This window comes from Physeter macrocephalus, chromosome 8 (assembly GCF_002837175.3).
Source record: "Physeter macrocephalus isolate SW-GA chromosome 8, ASM283717v5, whole genome shotgun sequence".
NCBI classification, from domain to species: Eukaryota; Metazoa; Chordata; class Mammalia; order Artiodactyla; family Physeteridae; genus Physeter; species Physeter macrocephalus.
In genome coordinates this window covers 76,331,149-76,343,224 of record NC_041221.1, presented here as the reverse complement: position 1 = coordinate 76,343,224, position 12,076 = coordinate 76,331,149, and the positions used below count along the sequence as shown (strand labels likewise).

Below are 12,076 nucleotides of genomic sequence, written 5' to 3'. Positions count from 1 at the left end.
TGCTTGCTATTTTATAAGGGTGTGTACCTCTGCTTAGAAAAAGAAAATCTTAAGATTTGTGTAAATTGTTTCATAACTAGGGATAAATGTTTTGTATGTTTATTAAACTCTTGAAAAGAATCATTTATTTTTAGAAACAGCATTTCCAAACGGTTTAATTTATAGATTATATGGTCCTGTTGTATTGGAATTATATGTTGAAACAAAACACATATCATTCATTAAACAAACATTAATCTCTCGTAACATTGGATCTGAGATAGAGATGTTACTGAAACTATGCAGATTGGTTTACTTGTAGTGGGGCTGGAAAAGAATGACATTATACTAAAGTCTTTGAAACAGATTCCATTACTTCAAAATTTGTAATGATGCCAACTTTTCAAGGCAAACTTTCTAATGCTAGAATATGAATTTGTTAAGCAAATATATTATGCTTATATATGTATGTGAGTGTATGTGTAATATATTACAATGGAAAGAATATTTCAAGGGAATATATAGTCAGGTAAAATTTTGTGAACCATTTTTATCAGTAGTTTGCAATTAAATAATATAATGAGTTATCTATAAGAAATAAGCATTTAATCCTGCCATTTGTGGCAACATGGGTGAACCTGGAGGATGTTATGCTAAGTGAAATAAGCATAGAAAGACACAGAAAGGCAAACTCTTTATGGTGTCACTTATATGTGGAACCTAAAAAAAGTCAAGATTAAAGAACCAGGTAGGTAGTTGAATGGTGGTTGCCAAGGGCTTGGAGGAGGGGGTGATGGGGGGGAGATGGGGAAATGTTGGTCAAAGAATACAGACTTTGACTTATAAGATGAATTAGTTCTGGGGAGCTAATATGTAAGATGATGATTATAGTTTATAATAATAAATTGTATACTTAAAATTTGCCAAGAGAGTAAATCTTAAATGTTCTCACCAACACACACACACACACACACACACTAATAATGTCAGGTGATGGATATGTTAAAAAAAAAAAAAAAGAAAGAAGCATTTAGTGAACACTAATTGAGAAAACATACATTTGTTGAGCACCTGCTATACAAACCAGGCACTTGCTCAAGAAGAGCTTCCAGTCTTGTGAGGAGATAAACCAGAAAACAGGCAGTTAAACACAATTTTGGGAGTGTTGAGGAGAGACAATTGTTCTTCCTTTTCCTTCATGCTTGAGCCTTGACTTATAGAAGAAGAAAGCCGGGAACTTATCTGTCCTATGAGGGAGAATATTGGCAAGAGAACCCCCGTGACTCACTTTTCCCCCAGCCTACCACAGTCCTTACCAACTGTTTGTTTTCAGGGGAGGAATCATTATTACTGATATGATTGGTGAGAGGCAAGGATAATCATTGTGTCCTATTTTACTAGTGAGCTAGATCACATGTAGGGCAAAGTCAAGAGACTGACACACAAATCTTCTTTTCTTTGCCTGCTACCATATGCTAAGTCCATAGGGTCAGGGACTTTCTTAGAGCCCCAGGCATGTCTCTTTCCCTCTTCACAGCCATATTTGGAGTTATTGGGCACTCTTGTTATAAAGTGCTATATCTATTCCCACTTTTCTGTTGTTTCTTGTATATACCTTTCCTTCATCAGGTTCCCCAACAGAATGAGGGGTGTAGGGTACCCATATATGGAGAAAGAGGATCCAAAATGGGAGAAGGTTCAGAGAGAATTTTACAGAGACAATGAATTATAGTCATAGTATTTAAGAGCATGGACTTGAAGTCAGATCTGGTTTCAGTACTAGCTATGTGACTTTAGGCAACTTCTTGAATCCCTCTAAGCTTCACGTTCCTCTTCTGTAAAATAGATGTAATTAATTACCTACCTTATGGGCTCATATGAAGATTAAATAAGATGATTCAGGAAAAGAGTTCGATGTCCAGGATGTGATAAGTATTCAGCAAATGTTAGCTGTAGTTACTCAATTGATAATAAATAATGAGGTGCTGACCAACATTAAGATGTCATAGTAATTATAGACTTAATTTAACCTTCCCATTCCTGTCACCATTACAATTGATAAAATGATGCTAAATTTTTACACATTATTATATTTTCTAATTTTATGTTTTAAAGTAAAAATTCCTGCTATCCGGGGAAAAAGACATAAACAGTGTGATGACTGCAAAACTGTTGATACAAGTTCTATTTCACACCAAGAACAAACAAAAGAAAACCTTGCCATGGTGAGTGAAGTTGAAATCCTTTTGTTCTTCAGCCTAGAAAATGTCATTCTTTTTTTCTTTTCTTTTTTTTTTTTTTTTTTTGCAGTACGCGGGCCTCTCACTGTTGTGGCCTCTCCCGTTGCGGAGCACAGGCTCCAGACGCGCAGGCTCAGCAGCCATGGCTCACGGGCCCAGCCGCTCTGTGGCATGTGGGATCTTCCCGGACCGGGGCACGAACCCGCGTCCCCTGCATCGGCAGGCAGACTCTCAACCACTTGGCCACCAGGCAAGCCCTGAAAATGTCATTCTTTGGGCCAGCCAGCCATTGGCTGTTGGCAGCACTCTTTCCATTTTAAGGACATACAGGTTGAAAATGTTTTTTTGTCATAAGAAAATAATACAGCATAATTGAACAGAATGAACCAAGAAAATATGGTATATAGTTAACTCTCCATTATCTGCATTGAACACAGAATTATAGTTTAGCTGCTATCCTTTACACCTAGATTGGGTTTTTTGGCTACTTCTTATCTGACAGACAGTGCCACTGTCATAGTGTGTCTTCACCCACCCGCTTCCAAAAAGTATCTAGGATACATACTAGGTAGAAGAGACCCTGGAACCCAGACAGAAAAGAGAAAAAAAACCTGGTTTAACCAACGTGGATCCCACATGTTTTATAGTGATAGTGTTTGCTATATGTGAAATCCCTCATGTAAACGTATATTTTTGAAAAAAAAAAAAACAGGCTCAGTGGCCATGTCTCACGGGCCCAGCTGCTCCGGGGCATGTGGGATCTTCCCGGACCGGTGCACGAACCCATGTCCCCTGCATCGGCAGGCGGATTCTCAACCACTGCGCCACCAGGGAAGCCTGATATTCTTAGTTTGATTAAAACATACAGCTTACTAGACACTAACTTCTTAAGCAAAGTAGCATCCTCAATGAAATATTATTTTGAATAAGATTATGTATGTTGATTAGATTTCCCTTACATATTTTTTGTTAGTGTAGAGGGGAAAATATTATTCATTGAACCTAAACTATGATTAATCAACTATTTTATACCTTAAATATTTTTAATGGTATTCAAACTAAATTGTATTTGCCTCAGCATTTAAAAAACATTTTACATTGTTCCTGGTATCTCTTGTAATGAATAAAAAGTTAATTGTCAATCTACTTGTCATTCCCTTGTAGATAATTCTTTTAAGCTTACAGTTTTTAAGATTTTTCTTTTATATTCTGCAGTTTCACTAGGTTATGTCTAAATGTGGATGTGTTTTTAATTAATTATTCTAAGGACTAGACATGCTCCTTTAATCGGAATACACATTTCTCATTTGTATTTTGGAAACTCTCAGCCCTTATATCTTTGAATATTACCTCTCTCCCATTCTCAGTATCTCCTTTTTTGGAACTCATATTTAGATGGCTGTTAGACCAGTCTCCATATGTCTTTTTCATATTTTCCATCTCTTTAACTCTCTGCACTATATTCTGGGCAGTAGCCTTTGATCTCCGATTTTCTACCCAAAGCCTTGGGTGGGTGACAAGTAGAATTTTTCTAATCCTTATTTTTTTTTTCTCTAATCCTTATTTAAGCTAAAGGACACCCACTTAAGGTCACTAGCTTTATGAGGGGATTCCATTCTAACTCCTTCTTCATGTGGCCCTGAGGCCTTATCTTCTGTTCCTTTGTAGGACCCTAATCCCTAATATCTATGTTTGTTCCAGATCCCTCATGGGCTGCTACTAGCTTCATTTTATTTCTCTTTCTTTTTCCAATCTTAGCTGGGGACAGGTGGTTAAAGTTTATTATATTTTGTCTAATGTGTTTTTCCAACTGTTTGGAGTAGACTGGAGTCCTTCTGTATCAGCTCAGTTCACCATATTGACCATTAGTATCTTTAAGGCATATTTTCATGTAAAGATTAAAACATTATGGAAAAATCACCCTATTGTTATTAACTGTATGGGTATTTGCTTCAGGAATAATGTATATCATTTTAGATGCTGAGCCACAGTGGAATATAGTGGAGATATAGGAGTTTAATGAAAACCAACTTAAAAAAAAAGAAAAAAAACCTTAAATATGCAGACATTAAAATCATCAAGGGTTTGTCTTTTGTAAATGTAAAATTGGTTTTGAATGTTGAAATTTCCAAACCAAATTGAGGATGGGGGGGCGACTCTATGGCCAGGTGCAAAGGAAATGAGATGATTTAAGTTTGGTGCTACCCTCTAACACCTTCAGATCACAGCATGTGTAGGCAGCCCCCTTCTCTACCTCCATATAGAATTAGTACAGAAGTAATAAAAAATAATAATGATAATAGTTTGCATTCACTGAGTATTTATTATATGGTAAGCTCTCCTCTAAGTGCTTTATATTAACTCATTTAGTTCTTATAATAATTCTTCTAGGTAGTTTCTATTAGTATCATTACCTTCCTCGTTACAGATAAGGAAGCTAAAGTAAGAGAGGGTAAGTAACAATCCAGAATTACATTTCTATTAAGTAGCAATGGCAGAATTAAACTCCAGGCAATCTGACTCCAGAGCCTGTGCTCTTAACCACAGTGTTTTAATATTCAAAATTGTAAAAGAGATGTCAGAGGCAAAGATGATCCTGCCATAGTAAAAGTTGTAAATCTGGAATAAAATCATAGTGAAGCTTTACAGTAAGTAGCCTGTAAACTGTCTATAAGTTGCTTATTCCAAAGACAGATCCTAGGTTAGGAGTGGTTTTTTTTTTGTTTTTTGGTGTTGTTTTTTTTTTTGGCAAGATAAACAAATAGTAATGAAGGACTAAGAAGGGGGATCTTGGAGGAAAAGTTTTACTGGGCCCTCCATGGTAAAATGTGGAGCTGGTATGGAGTGAAAAGTTATGGCCCATGGTGGACAAGACTGAGTGCATCTACAATATGAGACAAAACAAAAGGGGAAGTCAGCACCAAAAGATGTTTTCTTTATCCCAACCTGTAGGTACAGGCTTAGTCTGGTCACAGATTTAGACCTTTAGTTTGCTTTTCCACATAACTGGATGGTTTTATTATGTGCATTTTCCATATCCCTTGTGGGCACCAAAGTAAAACTTTAGAGCAACGTACTTCACAAGCCTCTGAGGACATACATCTTTTAAAAATGAATGTGTTTTGAGAATATGTTAAAGGATACATGGTACGAGTCAGTCCATCAGTTGTCATTTATTGAGCAACAACTGTATATCCAGCAGTGTGGAAACCTGTACAAATATGAAAGCCATGCTCCTGCCTACAAGATCTCATTGTTTTGATGGAGGAAATATAATATATAAGACATTATTCATGTTAATGCTAATTTCTGTAGCACTAAAATTCTTAAGTAATTCTGAGAAAGGAGAAATCAGTATGGATTAGATTAGTCAGGGGTTTTGTGTGTGAGATTGGTTTAATATAATAATAATAAGCAGTATTTATTGAGCTTTTACTTTGTGCTGACTCTGTCCTAAACATTTTATATGTGTTCCTCAGTTCAGACAAGGAGAGAATAATTAACTTGCTGTAGTCACCAGCTAGGAAGAGATGAAGCCGGAATTCAAACCCAGGCAGTCCAGTTCCAGAGTCCACTCCACAATTCCATCTCTCATAAGAAAGAGAAAGTTCTGGGCAGAATACATAGAAGGCATTTGAGTCAGGAATATTAATACTGACAAGTATATAAAGAGGTGGTTTTAAATCCCCTTTGTGAGTTTTTGAGAGTGTTTTGTATTTGTAAGACTGTGAAATTTCAGTAGTGTGCAATGATAGTCATAAAGCCTTAAAGTGAACTTGTTGCATATATATGGTCTTTAAATATTATGTGCTGAGTTGTTCTTTTTCTCCTATGCCTGTAACAGAAGTCATTGAGAAATTGTGATTCTTTGTATGCTTGCTACTCTTACATTCTGTTTTCCTGGAGCAGATCTGCTACATAAATCAAGATATATTTAAGTTTAATTTTTCCCCAAATATGCAATATATATACAATTAAGTTTAAACAAAGCCTGAGTACATTTGGAACATAAAGGGAAATGAGCATTTTTAGGGGCACTTTCTTTAGCACTTTTACTGTGCATTTGTCAACTGCATATCAGAGAAAAACATCTACCTTCTTGTAATGAGGTTTTTAATATTTTATCTGATAGCATCAGACCATCAGTGCCATTCTACAAGATTTAGAAGAAAAACAAGAAAATTTATTAGCGTTTGAAATAAGAACCCCTGAAGATGCAGGTAAATATATACTCATACTCAAGTCTGATTATTTCAATCATCAAAGGTATTGCTATCTCATGTTCTTTTTGGGGGGGTGGGGTATAAGTATGATTCCATTTTTATAAAGTTCAAGAACAGGCCAAATTAACTTTTGGTAGAATTCAGAATAGGAGTGCAGTGGAGTTGAAGTTGCCCTCCCCTGAAAATATGTCCACATTCTAAGCCCCAGAATCTGTGAATGTGACTTTTTGCAGGAGGGAGAGTCTTTACAGATATAATTAGGGACCTTGAAATGAGATTTATCTTGGATTTTCCAAATGGTCTCTAAATCCAATGGCAAGTGTCCATATAAGAGACACACAATAGAGAGACACAGAGAGAAGGAGAAGGCCATGTGAAGATGGAGGCAGAGACTGGAGTGATGCAACCACAAGCCAAGAAATTCCTGGAGCCACCAGAGACTAGAAGAGGCAAGAAAGTTTCCTCCCCTAGAGCCTTCAGAGGGAGTACAGTACTGTCAGTACCTTAATTTTGGACTTCACTCTTTGCAGGAGTATGATATCCTTTGAAACCAAAGTAAAATGATATAAAATGAAATCATTTTTAAAAGTGATAATAAATCCTCAAAGTTAATTCTAAGTTAGTAGACTAAGTATCTTCTCATAGAAGTATTTAGGGCAAGTTTCTCTTTATAAAATGGTTATGCTAGGAAGAATTTTTAAAAATATAATTACACATCTTCAAATGCACTAGAAAAACTTCATGTCAGAGGGAACCAGTTCTGAATCGTTTGTGACTTGACTATACATTCCATGTTTGTCGTGTTGCAATTTGATAATAATTGCTAAGCCATAAGCCAAATTATTATTTGTCCTGAGTAGGATTTATTTGAAGACTTGTTTGTTTGCTTCTTTTATCCTGCATGAAACTTCCCATATTCTGCTCATAAGATAAAAGTACCCTTTGAGATAAAATCAGGCACCTTGGGAAGATCCTTGATTTATAACCTTTTTTCTTCTTTTTTGGGGGCATTAATTTACTAAAACATATCTAAATTTTAGCGTTGAAACTCACAAAATTTCAAACATTTAAGGCATTACCAGAAATAATGTATTAGATGTGTGAGAAATAATGTATTAGATAGTATTAATTAAACAATGGATGGTCTATATTTAATTTTTCTCCCATATGCTACTTTATTATTTTTTAAATTTTTATTTCATATTGGAGCATAGTTGATTAACAATGTTGTGTTAGTTTCAGATGTATAGCATAGTGATTCAGTTATACATATACACATATCTATTCTTTTTCAAGTTCCTTTCCCATTTAGGTTATTACAGAATATTGAGCAGAGTTCCCTGTGCTATACAGTAAGTAGGTCCTTGTTGGTTATCTGTTTGAAATATAGCAGTGTGTATATGTCAATCCCAAACTCCCAGTGTATCCCTCTCCCCCACCCTGTCCCACTGGTAACCATAAGTTTGTTCTCTAAGTATGTGAGTCTTTTTCTGTATTGTAAATAAGTTCATTTGTATCATTTTTTTTAGATTCCGCATATAAGCAATATCATATGATATTTGTCTTTCTCTGTCTAACTTACTTCACTTAGTATGATAATCTCCAGGTCCATCCACGTTGCTGCAAATGGCAGCATTATTTCATTCTTTTTAATGGCTGAGTAATATTCCATTGTATACATGTACGACATCTTCTTTATCATTCATTTGTCAGACATTTAGGTTGCTGCCATGTCTTGGCTATTGTACACAGCACTGCAGTGAATATTGGGTTGCATGTATCCCTTTGAACCATGGTTTTCTCCAGATATATGCCCAGGAGTGGGATTGCTGGATCATATGGTAGCTCTATTTTTAGTTTTTTAAGGAACCTCAGTACTGTTCTCCTTAGTGGCTGCACAAGTTTACATTCCCACCAACAGTGTAGGAGGGTTCTCTTTTCTCCACACCCTCTCCAGCATTTATTGTTTGTACACTTTCTGGTGATGGCTATTCTGACTGATGTGAGGTTATGTCTCATTGTAGATGTGATTTGCATTTCTCTAATAATTAACAATATTGACCATCTCTTTTCATGTGCCTCTTGGCCATCTGTATATATCCTTCGGAGAAATGTTCTTTTTATTTAGTTATTCTGCCCGTTTTTTGATTGGGTTATTTTTTGATATAGAGCCTCATGAGCTGTTTGTAAATTTTGAAGATTAATCCCTTTTCGGTCACATCGTTTGCAAATATCTTCTCCCATTCTGTGAGTTTTTGTTTTGTTTATGGTTTCCTTTAGTGTGCAGAAGCTTTTGAATTTAATTAGGTCCCATTTGTTTATTTTTGTTTTTATTTCCATTACTCTAGGAGATGGATCTAAAAAGAAAATGCTGCGATTTATATCAAAGAGTGTTCTGCCTGTGTTTTCCTCTAAGAGTTTTATAGTATCGAGTCTTACATTTAGGTCTTTAATCCATTTTGAGTTATTTTATCTTTATGGTGTTAAAGAATGTTTTAATTTAATTTTTTTACATGTAGCTGTCCAGTTTTCCCAGAACAATTTATTGAAGAGACTGTCTTTTCTCCACTGTATAGTCTTGCCTCCTTTGTCTTAGATTAATTGACCATAGGAAAATGGGTTTATTTCTGGGCTTTCTGTCTTTTTCCATTGATCTATATTTCTGTTTTTGTACCAGTACCATACTGTTTTGATGACCGTAGCTTTGTAGTATAGTCTGAACTCTGGGAGCCTGATTCTTCCAGCTCCATTTTTCTTTCTCAAGGTCACTTTGACAATTCGGGGTCTTTTGTGTCTCCAATTTTCTAGTTCTGTGAAAAATGCCATTGGTAATTTGATAGGGATTTCATTGAATCTGTAGATTGCCTTGGGTTGTATAGTCATTTTAACAATACTGATTCTTACAGTCCAAGAACATGGTATATCTTTCCGTTTGTTTGTGTCATATTTGATTTCTTTCATCAGCATCTTACAGTTTTCAGAGTACAGGTCTTTTGCCTCCTTAGGTAGGTTTATTCCTAGGTATTTTATTCTTTTTGATGTGATGGTAAATGGGATTGTTTCTGTAATTTCTCTTTCTGATCTTTCATTGTTAGTGTATAGAAATGTTGTATAGTATCATGTTATCTGCAGACGGTGACAGTTTTACTTCTTCTTTTCCAATTTGGATTCCTTTTATTTCTTTTTCTTCTTTGATTGCTGTGGCTAGGACTTCCAATACTATGTTGAATAAAAGTGATGAGAGTGGACATCCTTGTCTTGTTCCCGATCTTAGAGGAAATGCTTTCAGCTTTTCCCCATTGAGTATGATGCTAGCTGTAGGTTTGTCGTATATGGCCTTTATTATGTTGAGGAATGTTCCCTCTCTGCCCACTTTCTGGAGAGTTTTTATCATAAATGGGTGTTGAATTTTGTCCAGCTTTTTTCTGCATCTGCTGAGATATTCATATGGTTTTTATTCTTCAATTTGTTGATGTGGTGTGGTATCACACTGACTGATTTGTGGTTATTTTAAAATCCTTGCGTCCCTGGGATAAATCTCATTTGATCATGGTGTATGATCCTTTTAATGTATTGTTGGATTCAATTTGCTAGTATTTTGTTGAGGATTTTTACATCTATGTTCATCAGTGATATTGGCTAGTAATTTTCTTTCTTTTTGTTGTATCTTTGTCTGGTTTTGGTATCAGGGTGATAGTGTCCTCACAGAATGAGTTTGGGAGTGTTCATTCCTCTGCAGTTTTTTGGAATAGTTTCCGAAGGGTGGGTGTTTACTCTTCTCTAAATGTTTGATAGAATTTGCCTGTGAAGCCATCTGGTCCTGGACTTCTGTTTGTTGGGAACTTTTAAATCACAATTTCAATTTCAGTACTTGTGATTGGTCTGTTCGTATTTTCTATTTCTGCCTGGTTCAGTCTTGGGAGATTGTACCTTTCTAAGAATTTGTCCATTTCTTCTAGGTTGTCCATTTTATTGGCATATAGTTTATTGTAATAGTCTTTTTTGATCCTTTGTTTCTCTGGGGTGTCCATCGTAACTTCTCCTTTTATATTTCTAATTTTATTGATTTGAGCCCTCTCCCTTTTTTTCTTGATCAGTCCAGCTAAAGGTTTATCAGTTTTGTTTATCTTTTTAAAGAACTTTTTAGTTTCATTGATCTTTTCTATTGTTTTCTTCATCTCTATTTCATTTATTTCTGCTCAGATCTTTATGATTTCTTTCCTTCTACTAACTTTGAGTTTTGTTTGTTCTTTCCCTGGTTGCTTTAGGTGTAAGCTTAGGTTGTTTATTTGAGATTTTTCTTGTTTCCTGAGGTAAGATTGTATTGCTATAAACTTCCCTCTTAGAACTGCTTTTGCTGTGTCCCATAGGTTTTGGATCATCGTGCTTTTGTTTTCATTTGTCTCTAGGTATTTTTTTATTTCCTCTTTGATTTCTTCAGTGATCCATTGGTTGTTTAGTAGTATATTGTTTAGCTTCCACATGTTCGTGTTTTTTACAGTTCTTTTCTTGTAGTTGATTTCTAATCTCATAGTGTTGTGGTCAGAAAAGATGCTTGATAGGATTTCCATTTTCTTAAGTTTACCAAGGCTCACTTTGTAGCCCAGCATGTGATCAATCCTGGAGAATGTTCCATGTGCCCTTGAGAAGAATGCGTATTCTGCTGCTTTTGGATGGAATGCTCCATAAATATCAATTAAGTCCATCTGGTCTAATGTGTCATCTAAGGCCTGTGTTTTCTTACTGATTTTCTGTCTGGATGATCTGTTCATTGATGAAAGTGGAGTGTTAAAGTCCCCCACTATTATTGTGTTTTTGTCAGTTGCTCCTTTTATGGCTGTTAGTATTTGCCTTATATATTGAGGTGCTCCTATGTTGGGTACATATATATTTACAATTGTTACATCTTCTTGGATTGATCCCTTGATCATTATGTAGTGTCCTTTTTTGTCTCTTGTGACAGTCTTTATTTTAAAGTCTATTTTGTCTAATATGAGTATTGCTACTCCAGCTTTTGTTTGATTTCCGTTTGCATGGAATACCTTTTTTCATCCCCTCACTTTCAATCTGTATGTCCCTAGATCTGAAATGGGTCTCTTGTGGACAGCATATATATGGGTCTTGTTTTTGTATCCATTCAGCCAGTTTATGTCTTTTGGTTGGGCCATTTAATCCGTTTTCATTTAAGATAATTATCAACATGTATGTTCCTATTGCCATTTTGTTAATTGTTTCAGATTTGGTTTTCTAGGTCTTTTTTCCTTCCTTACTCTTTTGTTCTCTTCTCTTGTGATTTGATGATTAACTTTAGTGTTGTGTTTGGATTCCTTTTTCTTTTGTGTGTGTGTATCTGTTGTAGATTTTTGGTTTGCGGTTACCATGAGGTTTTAATATAGCAGTTTATATATATATATATATATATACAAGATTGTTTTAAATGCTGTTTTTTTTAAATTTCAAATGCATTTCCAGTATCCTGAATTTGTACTCTCCTCTTCTCACGATTGCTGGTTTTGATATCATATCTGCCTGTGGATGATTTCCTACCTTTACTATATGTTTGCCTTTACTGGTGAGCTATTCCATTCATCATTTCTAGTTGGGGCCTTTTCTTTTCCACCTAGGGAATTTCCT

The 12,076-nt window shown here is 35.4% G+C and overlaps 1 protein-coding gene across 1 annotated transcript in view; it reads left to right on the top strand.

Moving 5' to 3' along the window:
* The window catches only part of ANKRD31 (ankyrin repeat domain 31), a 145,477-nt gene that overhangs the window by 85,711 nt on the left and 47,690 nt on the right, over positions 1-12,076 (top strand). The window contains exons 19-20 of the mRNA XM_055086362.1: positions 2,095-2,204; positions 6,352-6,439. Of these exons, the coding sequence (XP_054942337.1) occupies positions 2,095-2,204; positions 6,352-6,439 (198 nt within the window). The remainder of the gene's footprint in view (positions 1-2,094; positions 2,205-6,351; positions 6,440-12,076) is intronic.